The sequence below is a fragment of the Vespa crabro genome, chromosome 2, assembly GCF_910589235.1.
Source record: "Vespa crabro chromosome 2, iyVesCrab1.2, whole genome shotgun sequence".
In the NCBI taxonomy this organism is placed as follows: Eukaryota; Metazoa; Arthropoda; class Insecta; order Hymenoptera; family Vespidae; genus Vespa; species Vespa crabro.
The window spans coordinates 15,738,100-15,755,337 of record NC_060956.1 but is presented as its reverse complement, the minus strand read 5'-3'; the positions used below and the strand labels follow the sequence as shown (position 1 = coordinate 15,755,337).

Here is a 17,238-nt window from a genome sequence, read left to right as displayed (position 1 = left end):
TGTGGATCGATACAAACTTCGATCACTCACTTTATTGACGGAAAACAGTTATGGTTGTCCATTGGATTAATACTTGTCCAAAGAAGAAACTATCAGAGCTTAAAAACATGTCGAATATAGTCCAATTAGCGTTAATTAACGCGTACCTATATACGTGCTTCCCGTGATATATTCTTTTTCGAACACGAATGATAATATCTGTTATTTCGTAATATCCGCAATTATAAACATTGCTTAATAAGCTTTATAAAAAGTTATTATGTTCCGATAAACAAGCAATGATCTTCGATTTCTTCGAACGATTATAATTTGTGCGGATTAATTGTTTGAAACTAGTTATTTTATGTTTGTTTACAAAATTGATCTGTATTAGTCACGTTCCGGTCAATGTCAGTTTCCTCATTGTTCCCGACAACATGATAGCCTACGCAGCGTTATTAAGACGAAGAGTTAGTCGTGATTGCGAATTACGGCCAACCAAAGCACGACGATTTTCATGATCAGCTGATACTTATCGATATAAGGTACAATTCGACGTGTGTATTGGACATGCTTCATATTAACCCGAAGGTCAAATCTCGAATAGCTACCGAGCTTAGCGAAATTAGATCAATAATCGATTCGAGTACGCACAATTTTAAGATAGAAATTAACCTGAAGTATAATCTTATACTTCGTTATTATTATTTTTCGTTATAATTCGTTCATTATTTTAAGACGTTTATCGTTCACGGAGAAGGAAGTATTGAGAGTAACCTTGAATGATTTATTTACGGAACTGGATAATTAGGCCGAGTAATTCGCTTTAAATAATTCCATCTTGCTAGTACGCAAGAATACCGATGAAATTCAACTGTGCATAAACTTTCAAGAACACAACAAAATCACGATTAATCACTGAGAGTATCGAAGAGCATTCGAAAATTTTTGGAAGAAGTGGTTTTGTTAGCCCATTTGCAATTTAAGTTCAATAAATGTTCGTTCTTGTTTTCAGAGATTCCGTATTTAGACTATTCGATCGATGAGAAGAAAATACGGTCGAATGGAGAATATAATGAATCTATAATTAACTTCCCGATCCCATACATAGCCCATTAGATGCATTAATTAGTTGGTTTTGTTGGAGCTTTTTTCGACGATTCGTGAAGAAGTTTTCGATGACTATAAAACATTTGTACGATTCGCTTAAAAATCTCGAATTTAGCTTCGAAGAGAACGAATATGTGATCATTAACATCTTGAAGAAACGCTTGAAGACGCAACCTGTGTTGTCGATTTACTTTTCGAGTTTAGAAATCCATTGCGACACCAACTCAAGCTGATTCGAAGTGATTCTGATGCAAAAGCAAAAAGATGGTAAGTTTCGACCTATCTTTTATTTCAGCCGAAGGACACCTGCGGAATCAAAAGTATCAAAACCTTCGAATTGGAATATTTTACAGTGGTTTTTGCTAAAGAGCGTTTTCATGTATATACTTATTTGGTATCCTGTTCAGCATAATTACAGATCGTGACAGTTTTAGGTTAACATTGAGTAAACAGACTGTAAATCTCTGTATCTGCAACTGTACGATCATTAGGTGAAACAACATCTATGAACTCGAATGCGCACTCAATCATTAAGCACTTTAATTCTGGAAGCAAATACTTTCGAGGAGACCTTAAAACACGATCAAAATCATGTAATAAATGAAATAAGAAGCAAGTTGAAAGAAAAAGAGAATAAGTTTCTCGACTTGATTAATGACCTAGTCTATTGATTGATTAAAAACAGCAAATTTTTGTTTTAGGGTTTGTAAAGACCAATATGATTCAGATCTGTCACGATAATCTTGGTCATTTGTCAATGTTGATAAAGTCGTACAGAATATTACTCTACTGTATTAGTTTCCAAAAATTCGTGATAAAACAAAACTTTATGTCTCAAACATATTAAGTTTTCTCTAGTGAGTAGTAAAAAGAAGGAATATTGAATAGCATCTCGAGTGGCTATGTCCCATTTCATACACACAGGTCATAGTGGTCCGTTGAAAAAAATCAAAACAAATTGTAAATACGTATTCTTAACGATCAATGCTTTTTCGAAATACATTAGATTGTACGGATGTACAAACTATAAAATAGAATTATTTCGGCAGAACTATTTCTGTGTTTATAGACATCCGAAATGTATCATTAGTGATAGAGGAACTGCGTCCAAAGAATTTCAAAATTTCTTGTAAACGGAATATATTCACCATGTTTTTGCTGTACGCGGAATTCCGCATGCGAGTGGTCAAGTGGAGCGTTTCAACAGAGATTTAATCCCGATGTTAGCAAAGAATTCCGTAACATCGAATAAATGGGACGTTTCGTTGGATATGGTCGAGTTCACAAATTAAAATACTGTGTGTAGGTCGACGAATGAGACTCCTACTAGATTGGTATACGTTAACAAAAACCAACACCAAGGTAAACGACAAAATACGAGAGTATTTGAGTCAAAATATATCTGTCGATAGAAATTTGTGTAAAATTAAAAAAATTTTTTTTTTGAATTTCAGTGAATCTTCGGTGAAAAAGATCAAGGAAAGCTAAAATGCAAATCAAGTAGATGATTAAGTTATGTCAGGAATGTTAACAAAAAGCTTGTCTCGAAATTTAAAAGGCTTCACGTAGTGAAAACAGTACTAGACCATACGTGGTGAACACTTTAATATATGTTATTGATATATAGTCAGCAACGTAGAAGGTTTTCAATTAATTCAAAGACCTTTTCAAAGTATAATCCTGTCTGAAATATTGGCTTCGAAATTTTTTCAAAAGACAAGACTTACTAGTCAAACGAGCGTTGCGTTATACATTACTTGTTTATGCAAATATGTGTATGTTTGTAATTAATGTATTTATTATTTGTTATGTTTGCCCTAAATTTAATGCTTTCACTTCTATTCTATAGACATTTGTAAAACATTATATGACATAAAAAAGAAGTAATGATTGACAGTCAAACGGGCAAAATGATCAATTACGGCGATAATGTAATTGTTTGGGAATCAACTAAGTAATCATTCACAATATAATCTATAATATTACAACGTATGGTGCTCCTGTTTTAGCTATATTTAAGGAAGGGTCAACAAAATTAATTGGTATTGCGTTAGTTCTCAAACAAAACAAATAAAAGTAGTGCCTTCTTATGACCTTCGGATTAAATTTCTCTACCCTATCTTTATCATTCCAACCAATGTAGAAACTCGGCCCACTCTTAGCTAAACTAATAAAGTAATAAAAAACATACATTAATATTATGTACATCATGTACATTCTACATTATAACAGTAAAGTTAATGGTGGCATGTTACTTTTTGAAAACGTAGAATTGATAATCATAAGGATATTTTATTTACAATTGTTTTCGTTTATGAATGAAAAATGTAAAATGTTTTATCTCAACATTCTTTTACTTTAGGAAAGTCTAATATACGTTCGAACAATAAATATTTGCTAAGAACCCCCCTTTACTGGCTCTTCCAAGTTCCCGAAAATTGTTCACATATTGACCGATGACGGCTTCTTCTTCGGAATCGCTTAAATAACAATACATCCTTGTTATATTTATCTGTTTAAAAACGGACGTCGCTATAAATGACTTATGAATGTATCTTCATTTTTCTTCATATCAATTTCATACAAATTATTAATTTCACAAAATCAATAAGAGAATCAATAAGAACCAAAATAAAATCAATATAAACAAAAACAGAATAAAAACAAATGCGAGTATTACGAACTGTTGATATGATTATATGGCAGAAAAACAAGGATACGATAATGGACAAAAATGCCAAATGCATTTTGTATTTATCATCGTATCTCATTAATATTAATTATATCTACTAGTGAATGATCACATATCCAAATTGTCGAGGACTGGTCACGTGAAAAAGCATCAATGCGAGATGATACACGAAATGCAATAGCAGTAATAGTAATAATATAAACTGAGCTAATACTAGTTCAGAGGAAACCATAAAAAATAATAGCGTTGGGAATTCTAGCTTATAGATAGCGTGAAAACTAACTTATATGTTTTGATTTTTATTATAATATACATAAATATATTTATTAACTTTTATTATTTATTATTTTTGAAAAAATAACCAATAAAATCTTGTTTTTGTCGCAAATTTATATATTCGTTAATATAATGTATCAATTATATTTATTATTCTTTATATTCTATAAATTTATCGTAATATAAATATGTATCGATGCTGCGTTCTATCTAGTATGGATTACTACGAGATGCACGACATTATCAAAGAAGAATATAAATATGAGAAACTGTGATTCACTAATACTCTAACTCATAATAATTCAATTGTTATATAGCATGAGAGAAGTATAACCTACACAAGCTTATACAACGATAACAGTGTTCTCCTATTATGCTTGTAATTCATATTTTATCTATACCTGTCTTTGAAGTCACACATGTTTCGAATTAAAGGTAATGGACAACCCTAAGCTCAAGTAGCATAAAAAATAACTCCATCATATCAGCTTCCTCTTCCTCCCACCCAAAATATAAATTTGAAAAGGTACTAACTCTCGATCTTTTATTCGGCAACTTTCAAAGTAGCAACACCTACGAACATACTATCCGCCACGTAGATCTCGTTTGTCTTAATTACTTTTGTTTCTCGGCCTAGTTCACTAATGTAACTTAGTTAAGATTAATAATTTAAGTAAAGTTCTTAGGATTTATCCTTTATAGTCTACTGAAAAATATTTAATATATTTCTAAAGCTCCTTTATTCCTCAAGTTTGAGCGTTTAGTCTTACAACGCGAATATCAGATTTAATCTCGTGCTCCTCGTGTCGCATCCTTAAGATTTTGTTTTTCAGGAGCTACGAAATATTGATCCTTCAAATTTACATCCCATCGTTAATGTAGAATAAAGCAATTAGCTAAAAATAAACTATTCTTAGGTAAAAAGAAATTATTGCCAAAATATTACAAAATAATAAATTTTTTATTCTTTATTCTTCGTACTCTTGATTTTTAGGGATTTCTTAGGGAAAGATTTGATGATTAATTTATAAAGAACGAGACGATGAGCTTTTTGTGTGTTCTGAAAGTGAAACGCTCTTTTCGAAGAGAGACTAATAACTTTTTTAATTCATTTTTGAACGATATGCAGATAATATGTAACTTAAATAATAAATCGATTGTGGTTATAATATACATACATATTTTTGACGAATCTCATATTTCTTGAAAATAAATAAAATAACGTTCTTTCTTTCCTTTTCTTTTTGCTAGTTTTTCGAAACAATATTTCAAATATGTCATGCACGAAGCTCGGAAAGTATATTGCGTAAATAAATAAGGTGATCCTTAATTCCTTTCTCCAGAGAAAAAATATGCTCCATTACAGAGTTATCGCGGGAAAATTGAAGGACTTCAAAGGCCGAGAGACAGATTGGAGGAATTAAATTAAAAAATAAAGAGTCATTTCCAACCTCGTCTAGTTCATTCGTTTCTTTTGGAAAAAAAAAGAAATATTCTTCGTTATTTCTGTCTCGTTATAAAGCAGTTAAAACAAGAATGACCTTAGTATTCAAAATATTCACGCTTTTTTCCGTTTGCGATTAAACGCATGTAAGCACTTGTTTAATATAACTATAATTTTATTGAAAATTCAATGAATTCCATGGAAGTTTATCGAAAAACAAGAAAACGTTTAGCAATCGAACGTAAGTAATACCTTGCTAGTTTTCAGGGCTTACAACGAACATGGAACCGCTTAACTTTTTATCGAACAAGGGATAAACTATTGAGAGAAAGAGAGAGAAAGAGAGAGAAAGAGAGAGAGGAGAAAAAGAAAGAGAGGAAGAACTAAAAGAAAAGAAATAAGAAAGAAAGTAGGAAGTATAAGAGAAATAGAGAAAAAGAAAAATACTGTCCAGCTCGAATGGACCAGCGATACATGGCGAATTCCGAGGAAGGCATACGAAGCAAGAGAAGAAAGGAAAGAACGTTGGATAGAAATGGAAGAAAGAGGGTTAGGGGTAAGAAAGACGTAGCATGGGGATTTGGAAATCCGTCTTTGAAGAAAATACAACGAATCCAACTCGGCAGCTAGCCGGTCAGGTAGTCAACTTCGCAAGACCCACCTCCGTTGCCACCATCGATTCTCTCTTATTCCTTTTCTTCCTTCCCAAGGAGAATTGAATCCTTAGTCTTCGTAGTACGCTCTATATTTCTACTGCTAACCTTTCTATCTATTTTGTTTTCCTTCCTTTCTACTTGCTTCCCTCGACCTTCCCCTTAGTTCTTTATTCTTACGTCACTCTTGTTTCGATTTATACGTGAGATTTATTCAAGTCAAAATCGTTATCTTTTTATTTTAATAAAATTTATTAAATTTTCCATTCTATCGATTATAATCTCGAAAAGAAAGGGAAAAAGATCGATACGATTTTTTGATGCGTAAAAAAAATAATAGTAAAGTAGAAGAGTTAGTCGAAATTTTAGAGAGGCTGGATGCAATAAACTAAACTTTTGAAATCTTATCATTTATATAATTGTAATTCTAATTTTATTATAATAATTATATAATTATAATTCTTTTCTTTCGGCAGAACCCTCTATTCTTTTAGGATTTGTACTAGAAAAGATAAAACTTATTTACCGGTGGTTGTACTGCTCGAAGGGATACCGGCAGGTTCGTTTGCTCGAGAAGAAACGCTTTGATGCGGTGACGAAGGCAATACCTCGACAAGAAAACCACGAGACTCTTATGTAGGTGTATACTTGTATACATCTACTTCTACATGTACGTATATACAACAAGCCTGAAGTAGATCGTGGAGAGGTCTTGATAAACGTAACGAACGACTCGGTGTCACAAGCGAGAACATTTTCCTCTAACATAAGTGTAAGACTGCTCGTGTGTAGTTCTTGCTCGTTATTTTACGCTCGGAAAAAGAAGTTAACAAGAACGTAAAAATCTGTTATCTTCGCGAAAAATCTAATGGATGATGGAAACGCATTTTATGTGCAACAAATTTTTTTAATTTCCAGCTTGACCGTTAATACCTTATAATAAATCGATATGTTATATGTTTACTAGCCTATGAAAAATATGCCTAAACGAAGATATAATACATATATACATGATCGTAAGTAAACGTATGTGTACTCACAAGTGGTCCTGCCGCTTGAACGCCTTCCCGCACATCAGGCACACATATTTCCTCTCGTTGCTGTGCGTCAATTTGTGCTTCGTGAGCGCTGATGCGTTGCTGAACACCTTCCCGCATATCTACAACAGAAGCGAGATTGGCATGTCAGTTATGCGTCCCACTACGAGCGAGATATTACATTACCGTAGTTACCTCTCCCGCATCTCTTTCGCATATTTTCCTAAATTTTTGAACACCCTGCAATTTACATAATTCTTAAAGATACATTGATTAAAAGTCAATGGGAATAAAAATCTTTTTCCATTTCGTGATAAGACTTTTTAACATGATAAATATCAATACACGATCTAAGATATAATTTTCAATATTTTCCGGAACATTAATTAAAATGTGTTTCACTTAGGTTTACAAACGCTAATATCATTTTATTATATTGATTGCAGAATTTAGAGATTTTTTGTACAGATAAACGTTTCGAATTTTCAACCATTACGATTATTTTTTTTTTTCAAGGTTTATTATTCTACATAATGAAATATGTACTTCGAACGAAGACATATTTTTAACGTCTATCAGCTGTCTTCTCTTAAAATCTTATTCTCGTCTCGAATCAAGTCATATGGAAACGATGAGTGACAGAATCTTATTCATCATTCATCCTTTTTTATTCTTGATTACGTTAATATAAAAATATGTAGTTATATGAATATCGCAATCACGATTAATCTTGATTAAATGTTCGAGATGACTTATATGCAAAATAACGTTTCGAAATCGTCTTCGTAGAAGAATTTTATCGTTGTGTCCCCATCTCAATATATAATTGCTCGGTAGATTTAATTCTAGTTGTATTGGAGGCATTGTTGGCTGTGCCAGAGACGGTATGTCCGTTAAATATGTGAAATTGGGTTTATTACACGTGCCGCGACGCGTACTATTTCAGAAACTATTTCAGGAAGCCAAGGACTCAACGCGAGCGGTGAAACTCTCGTCGCTGCTTCGTTTCGATGTACGAAGCTATCTACATACACGAACGAAGAATGCGTTCAAAAAGCCATGCGCGAGTGAATGAAAAACGTTTAACGTTCATGACGAATGACATTTTCTTTCATTTTCTCCTTTTCTTGTTTTCTTATTTCGTTTTCGTATTTCTCGTATAACTTTTTATATCTACGAGAGCTGAATGTAAAACGAGATACCAAAAGAAAGAAAAATAAGAGATACAGGAACGATATTTAGCTATTCCCATGAGAAGGAAGAATTTCTCTGAAGATGATCACGTTTTTAAGTGGAACTTACGACCTTATCAAGTTTGAAATTTTGAAATATCGTCTCAAGGGTGCGACAATGTTGTGCCCTCATCATCGTCCGCGAGAGATAAAAATTTGAAATTGCCTGTTTCTTTTTGAAGAGAAAAGGAACACAAATAAACGTCAGGAATCACACGCAAGGTAGAATTTCTTGGAAACTATATGAGAAAGAAAGTCAGTGTTAAATCGAAATTAATTTTCGACATATTCATAGCAATGTTGTTAGTATCAATGTCACATAAATAAATACGAGCGAAACGTGCAAAGCCATGGAATCGAGACTCTCTATTATCCAAAAGATCTTTTTCATTTGCGTTCTTTTTATTTCATAACAATTATAAATATGTCCTATTTTATATACGAGAAGAAAGGAAGAAATTAAGTTGAACTTTCTCTTTTTCAAAACACAAATTCGTCTTATTCTTAAGTAGCAAGGACGGTTCTTTGGCCACTTTAGACCTGGCACACTTGCCTATAGAAATTTTTATGCTTCGAGTGAAAAGTGTCAACGGCGTAGTAAAACTCCGGACTGACGTAAACCTTAAGTGGACGTAAGTATTTCTTTGAAAACGCTCGCACGGATACGAGCTCGATACGATAAAAACTCTTACTAAATCCCATATAAAAGCGTAGTTCTACCTTTTTAACTTGTACGCTTTTATTGCTCTTTTACAGCATTACGTATATATTTTTAAAGTGGTTCGCGCTCCACTACGATTTACGGTATCTTCCAGACTTCGTTCACAATAAAGCGAATTCGCTAAGAATGATGCACTATTAGTTAATCATAATTATTTCAACGACATGAAGGAAGTTTAAGAATCGAACAAAATTTTTATTCTATTGTCCGCTTTATCCATCACGAAGATGTTGAAAGGAAGTTAGTCGTTCCTTCAGTTTCTAAGCAGACAATCTAATTTGCTTAACTCCTAAGGAGCTTCAGATGCATGAGTACTACCACACGGGATTTTCAATTTACGAGGTAAGCGCGTATTGGGAGGTAAAGAAGAGAGAGAGAGAATGAGAGAGAGAAAGAGATAAAGAGAGAGTGGATAGAGATTCGGGCAGCTCCCAATCCTGCCGTCCCTCGACCATCATCTCCGTGCCAAAACCCAGATCTTTCGCCCTCAGACGGGCCTTCCTCGAGAGCTAAACAAACATCATTACTCCTGGCCTTTGTACACCCCTCTTCGTGTCTCTTCTCTTCCCTTTCTATCCTCTAGAGTCCAACGTCTGCTTCGAGCTTTGGTCATGCTGCGAGATCTTGCCAAAGTACACCGACCAACACCGGTCCTGAATACGTAATTCGCTGGTGGTAACATTGATACTTCGTTAAAAGGGAGTCGAAAGCGAGAGGAAAAGGATGCTTCTATCAGTGCTGCAGTTATCGCTCCTTCAACTGCATTAAAATGGATACCGTCGATTTTCAAACAGAATTCATTCGATACGTAATTTTTAGTTCTTCTTTTTTATTCAGATATATAAATTATTGAAAGTATTTGTAAAAAGCAAATAACAAGATACAATTATTATGATTATAATATTTTACGTGATTCTTTAGTCTGATTTTTATAAAAAATGACAAGACGTAATGTTTATCGATCATTGGAACATTATCTATAATAAAATCAGCCCAGTTTAATAAATATTAAATAGGAAAAGATTTATTAAAGTGATCATCAAGTGCAATGCTAAATTATAGTCCTCAAAATTGTTGAGTTTGTAATTATGTTTTTTTTTATTTTATTTTCTTTATCCATAAAATTTTCATCTTTTAAAAGATGAAAGTCGTTGAAGGACGAAACGAAACTTTAACGAAACATTGTTCCAAATAATCATTTTAACCGTAAAGAACCAAGAAGAAGGAAATAGTTAATCTATTTTATATGTAGCAAATGCTACAAAATGAGAGTATAGGGAGTACGGAGAACAGGAATGTAATTTGTTGCTTCTGGCCAGTCGAAATCTTTCTAAAAAGTGCATCTTATTAGCAAGCATCATAAGAGAGCAAGAGAAGGAGGGGGAAAGAGAGAGAGAGAGAGAGAGGGAGAGAGAGAGGGAGAGGGAGGGAGAAGGAGGGAGAAGGAGAAAGAAGGAGATGAAAAACTCGTGCATCCGTAAATAATGAGGAAGATTGCGAAAAATGAGAAGCCAGTAGATGGAGAAAAAAGGAAAAGAATAAGTAAAAAAAAAAGTAGAAAAAGAAAACGTATCACTCGCTTACTACGAAAATATAAAAGTATCTAAGCCAGCATCACCGTCATTCTGGTGTTGTTCTCTTAGTCAACGATGGAAAATATTAAAGAGAACGCATGAATAGTCTAGGTTGGTTGTAAAAAGAAAATTAATGTGAAGTCGGGAAAATCGCGTCAGTATTCTTGAAATTGAATGAGTTACGATTTTCTCGTAAAAGGAAACGCAAAAAAAAATAAAATAAAATAAAATAGAAAATAAAAACAGTTGATAAATTTACTTGTTGAACGTCGTAACGAAATTGTTTTCTTTTACTATTCATAAGTATTGCATTAGCATAGGTCAATATCTGTCGGATACTAACTCTAAAAAGAAACTCAAAAGACATATACTTAAGTACTTAGGTATAAAATGCTACACTATGCGCAAGGTATACGTTAGTAACCGTATATAACATTTACTTGCTTATTCCGATAAAGTCTTTTTTAATGAGGGAAAAGATGATCCCCATTATTTGACACCGCCGTAATCCCATAAGTTGCACAGTTTTTGTTTTTAAGCATGGAATGATGGCTAGTGAATTTAAATAGTAGAGGAATGGATTAATTACTGAATTTTGATACTGAAATTCGCATGATCTAAACGGGGGCCTATTACTTAAGTGCACTAGCCATTACTAAATATTTGAAAGCAAAAATCGTGCAGCTTATAAAAAGGCTTTCTCCTCATACCTTACCCAGTATAGGATAGGAATAGATAGAATATAAGTATTATATCGTGATTTTAAGGAAAATCACCGCATGTTTTCACTTTCAAAATATTGTCGTTTAAAATATCAGAATACTAATTCTTCTTCCTAGCTATGCTTCCTTATTTTCATTTTAGTATATAAATATATAGAATGCTTGCGATATTCTAGTATTTTATTCTAAGCGAGCATTATGATTCCGTGCATAAGTAATCGCTGAAATTGATTATCGTGACGTTAGTTATCGACACAACAGAAAAGCGGAGAATTCGAGAGATAAGTAAATACTTTTAAATTTAATTTCTTTAATTAACACTAAATATCTTTGGCTCTTCATCGATGTATTTATCTTTTATATCTCATTATCAACTAATAATAAAATCAATAAAGAAATATTACAAATGTAAATAACAATACAAAATCGACTATCCATAACAAAAAAAAAAAAAAATAGGAACAAAAGCCAAGCAGTTAGGAGTCACGGTGATGTCAAATAATACGGATAGTTCTCTCCCACCTTACTGGAGCAAGCAAGTAGGGTTGCGAGCCGCATGCTCAGGGAACAATTTGGTCTGAAGTCTGGTTAATTAACGGCCAGTGTCAGCGAACCTTGCGAACATTTCACATTCTACGTTGCGCACATCTACCAACGCATACGCGTTTCATGTAGAATCAATGTACAAGACGCTCTCCCTGCGGTTGCGCGACAAAATTTCGTGCAAGGGGAACTTCAGAGTTAATTGCAGGAAATCTTCGTTGAGCGTTTTCTCGTTCCTCGTCTCTCTCTCTCTCTCTCTGTCTCTCTCTCTCTCTCTCTCTTCTCTTCTCTCTCTCTCTCTTTCTCTCTTTCTCTATCTATGTATCTTTCATTACTTCTCTTTGCACGAAAGGAAGCCTCTTTCCTATCTCACCGGTCGATGATAATCAATCAAAGCTATGTGCGTTATCTGAGTTTCGTTTGCTTTGAAGATCTCCTTTCGTATTCCATTATTCCTTCCGTCATCCAGATCCGATTTTACGGAAAATTGTTATCATCATCTAACTTCTTTGGGGTTTAATGAGCTTCGTAATACTTGCGCGGAAGCTGAAACTTAAACTTGGGGCAAAAATAAGACGACATTGAGCCAAAAGTAATAAATGTATGACATTAAGGTAGTAAATAACGTTGGTAAGCGACAAAAGCGACACGGATCTATCGTCGGAAGATAATTCAAGGTATTAATTTAATGAAATTACTGATTTGTCGTTGAAACGAGAGACAGAAAAATAGATAGATATCGATTATTTCATAACAGAAATTCATATAATAAGTATTATTTCATAAGTTCAGTTGAATAATCCATTTGCGAAACTTTTCATTTCTTTTTATTTTTTTACGAATATTTTTCATTAAAACGTAAATGCTCTTGATGCATCGTATGTCAAAAGATTCTTCGTAGATAATGATAATTATGTTCATGCGAGTGACTTCTATACTTGTCTATTCTCTTTTGATCTTGTTCGTACGCGAGCTATAATCGAGCCGTGGATGATGAGCTTAATTCGCTGCTAACTCGATACATCTTGGGGCTTGTCAACAAGTCGGTCAGGCCATCATTTAATTACGTAACAAGGAAACTATGGGGATGGTTCTTCTGTGTCTTGTTCCCTTTTGGCTCGAGATTGTAAAGCTTCGAGTGAGCGGCCAAGAAGAATGAAAGTGAGATAGAGAGAGAGAAAGATATATATATATATATATATATATATATATAGAGAGAGAGAGAGAGAGAGAGGGAGAGAGAGAGAGCGAATGAGACGAAAAAGGATAGAAGTAGACAGGCAGAAATAGAAAGACGAAGCAGAAAGTGAAAAGATATGACAAAAAAGGAAGATAATAAGACATTCGATGAGAGGGAGAAACTGTCGGGATGGGTTGAAAGATGAGAGAAAATAAAGGAAGCGAGGAATAAATAAAGAGAAGGAGGGGTTTAGTCGTTAAATACTAGGATCTACATACGGATAGCATACCGTCCCGAAGGAGGCAGATGGTATTACGTCGGTGTGCTACGTTACGTTACGAGCTACCGTGTTCGGTCCCCAGGCTGGAGAATCGTTCCAACTGAATATTCAACAGCCTTTCCAGCCCTTACACATTCACCAGGCAAGACTTGTGCCCTTTGCCTAATGGCTAGTACCGTAGAAAGAGTTGTGCATACGCTAGACGCATAGTACGTATATGCATGTGTGCCGACGACGTCGACGACGCTTTAACGTCGACGTCGTTTCACCTTGAAGTGGGTCACGAGCGTGTATTGCAAGCGCGTGCCGTGCTGTGCCATGCCATGTCGTGCAATGCGCCTTCTCCTCAACTTTGTCGAATTTAGATATGCAAATATTGCTGGAAATGTAAAGACGAGTGAGAATGAGAGAGAGAGAGAGAGAGAGAGAGAGAGGGAGAGAGAGAGAAAGAGAGAGAGAGAGAGAGAGAACTTGTCGAGAGAGGCAAGAGATCGTAGAACGTTTTGCCATTTCAAACGAATTTCCATGCGAATCGTATCGAACTAATCGAATTGATTTTACGATTCATCTTCGGGCCAGTTGTCGCCTTGAACTCTCAACCTGTCTGCACATGACGTTTGTAAAATTCACTTTATGTCCTCGAGAAATTACTGGCAATAATATTTTTACGCGTCTACCGTTCGAATTTTGTGCGACTATCGTTTCGTTAATTCATATAGATTTGATCGATAAAGATGAGAAAACGTCTCTCTCTCTCTCTCTCTCTTTCTCTCTCTCTCTCTCTTTTTCTCTCTCTCTCTCTCTCTCTTCTTTATTACGTATCAAAACGTCGACCGGAGCAATATTTGCAAGAAGAAAACGAGCATGCATGAAATTTCATCGTCCTGCACAGCATTGCCAAACGCATAGCTTTCTTGCGGTCGTTTTTGGAAACGAATGTGCCGTTGCGAATCGAAAGTGGGTCAGCATCGTTAGTGCTCGATTTCGATGCTACAATTTCGATTCGTTTGACCGCTTCATGGAAGGAGAGAGAGAGAGAGAGAGAGAGAGAGAGAGAGAGAGAGAGAGAGAGAGAGAGAGAGAGAGGAAAGGGTTAGCATAAATTTGCGGCGACGTAATACGACTTAACTCGCATGTTGCGTTCTCATGTAATGTGTGGCACAAATCGATTGACTCGATCAAATTCGATTACCTTGAATATTCGATCGTCCTATAATTGATTCCTATTTACTACATAACTAGAAAATGGAGAGATAATAAACAAAACGATGTTTTCTATATCATTTGTATGAAAAAAATTGAAATGATTCTTACTTGACATTGCTGTGGTCCCTGCCTGACTGGCGAAGAAGCCTTCGACCTTGATCTCTTCACTCCTCGCTTTCCCGGATCACCAGCGCCCGCTTTCGACTCCTCGCTGCTACCTAAAATCACGGAGAAGATTCTTAGACAAATGTTCCTGAAAAGATCGAGATATATCGAGCGACTGAATCGAATCACATGAGAGAAATCAGACAGGTTTTCGCATTGCTTCGTTCTTACGTCTCGAAAAACTCGTCTTCTTCAACGAGAACTCGGCTATCCTTGAATATCTCCTCGGTTATTTCTCTCTCTTTCTTTCTTTACTATCATTCGAGCTTCGAGATTCGGCGATAGATCCACTGATGGATCCAGTCTCGCTACGCTATCGCGTCGTTTTCTTTGCGTCACACGAAACGAAGCGGCCGATCTTCTTCGATCCTTCGACTTATGGAAGATTGATCGTCGTAGCACGCGTTTTTTGCACTTTTCTCGAGGATATACTTAATGACCGATTGGCCAGTCGTCCACATCGATCAGAAAACTCTCGACCCGTCTCTCGTCTCTCCTTCTTAATCTACCAGGAAATCTCCGGAGGATCCTTCGTTACAGTACCTTTTCCGATTACGTTTACGTTCGGAGCCGCGAGAAATATTAAAAAGTATACGATTGTATATATCCTATCGATTGGCCGAAATTGCCGACCGATCATAAATCACAGAACACGTCGATAAATCACATTTATTGTGCGTCGAAACCCGCCTCCTATCGTAAATCATTACGCGTTATTTTATTGGCCAGCCGATGGAAAAGCTTCTTGATCATTTTTATTCGCTGCCGGTTTGTGGCATCGCATTTTAAACTTTTCGAATAATATCGTCCAAAGTAATAGCTTAAAATTCTGGTAAATCTTTCTTTTTTTCCTTTCACGAAGAATAATGATCGATCCATCATATAACTGTGTAAGTACAGCAGAAAGCCGCACGGCCGGAAATCGTATTCCCGTCAAACTCGTTTACGCTTGAAAAACCGTCTTCATGCTTGACGCGTTATTCTCGACGAGAAGAGAGGAGGAACGCTGTTCGCCAGTTCGTTTCGCGAAATCGTTTCTAACGCGAGTAACACCTGCGACCATCCTTCTTTCCGCCTCGCTTTCCACCCACGAACCATTACCCTCTCTATCCTTATTTTCCTGCCATGGCTAATTAATTATTGTAAGCTACATAAACCCCTGCTGCCGCTTTTGCTACTTCTCTCGTACAAAGAACAGGATCTTTTCGATCTTTCGAGAAGGATGCGTTTTCTTTCTCCATCTTTTTTTTTAAACATCAATCTTTGCACCAGGACGTATCGTCTCGTTTTCGTAACTGACAGTAAGTATTTCTGGAATTGTATATTTGGAATCGTCAATATTTTCGTATACAAAGTAAAAGCCGAAAGATAACTTTTCAGAAGCTACAAACCGTTCAAATAAGTTTTGTCAAAAAAAAAAAAAAAGAAAAATAGGGAAAAAAGAAAAAAGAAAGAGAAAAAAAGGGTTCTCTTTCGTTCGAAGAAAATCGACGTTCCGAAACTGTCTCGAGTAACGAAACTTTCGAAAGCGTTCTAGTCATCGAAAGTTCTTTCAACCGATTCGGAAGCACACGACGCAGCAACGGCGACGAGTAAACAAGTCGCCTTTCATCATCTTCAACAAAACTCGGCCTTATTTACCGAAAGTCTGTGTATATCTATGGCGGTAATACGGCTGGCAGAAATATCGATGCCATATAGAAAATACGTTGTAACGTCAAACGTTTAATAATTGTATCGACGACGAGTAATGTTTCGATAAGAACGATTCTTCTGAAGATGAAGCTGCTGTTTGTCCCGATTCATCCATTAATAAATATCTCTTTTCGCGGAAGCAACATCCCTGTAGCAATTTAATAAATCAAACGTGCCTGTGTTTGATGCTCGCCATTTACCAATTTAAAGTCGAGATCCACATTGAAAATCAATGATTCGTTCGAAATAGATTGCGACAAAATTTCTAAATTGCCTTATTCTCAAAAGTAAATAGGCAACTTTTCTAAGATTATGCAAATATTAGAAGTATTCTTAATTCAAATCCAATATTATCTATTTTGAGAATCAACTAATTTGTATACAATGTACAAATATATAGTTTAGATTGAATTCGAGTTACAATTCAAAGACACTTATCGAGAATTATAATCTAAGGATTATCTAGCAAGAAAGACAGTTTAAGATCCTGAGAAAAAAGAGCTCAACTGAATCTATAGAGGCACAGCTGGTAATCGGCGTATTTAGAAGAGGTCGCAAGCGTCATGGGATAGAACACATTCCGGAGCAGTGTCGTGGATAGGATGCGTTAGCATGGTTTTCGGGAGATACATTTGTAATTCCATTTAGCACGTAAGTGGATGGCGCAACGTGCAGACGGCATGCTTAATAAAGTATAGGTACTTAACCAAGTTGAGGTTGTCATGTGAC

The 17,238-nt window shown here is 35.3% G+C and overlaps 1 protein-coding gene across 11 annotated transcripts in view; it reads right to left on the bottom strand.

The window, feature by feature from the left end:
- LOC124433118 overlaps positions 1 to 17,238 on the bottom strand; it is a 299,244-nt gene that overhangs the window by 70,467 nt on the left and 211,539 nt on the right. For all 11 annotated transcript variants that reach the window (XM_046982751.1, XM_046982755.1, XM_046982753.1 and 8 more), the window contains 2 exons: positions 14,758 to 14,867; positions 7,195 to 7,313 (listed from right to left, as the gene is read on the bottom strand). In XM_046982751.1, coding sequence (XP_046838707.1) covers positions 7,195 to 7,313; positions 14,758 to 14,867 — 229 coding nt within the window. The remainder of the gene's footprint in view (positions 1 to 7,194; positions 7,314 to 14,757; positions 14,868 to 17,238) is intronic.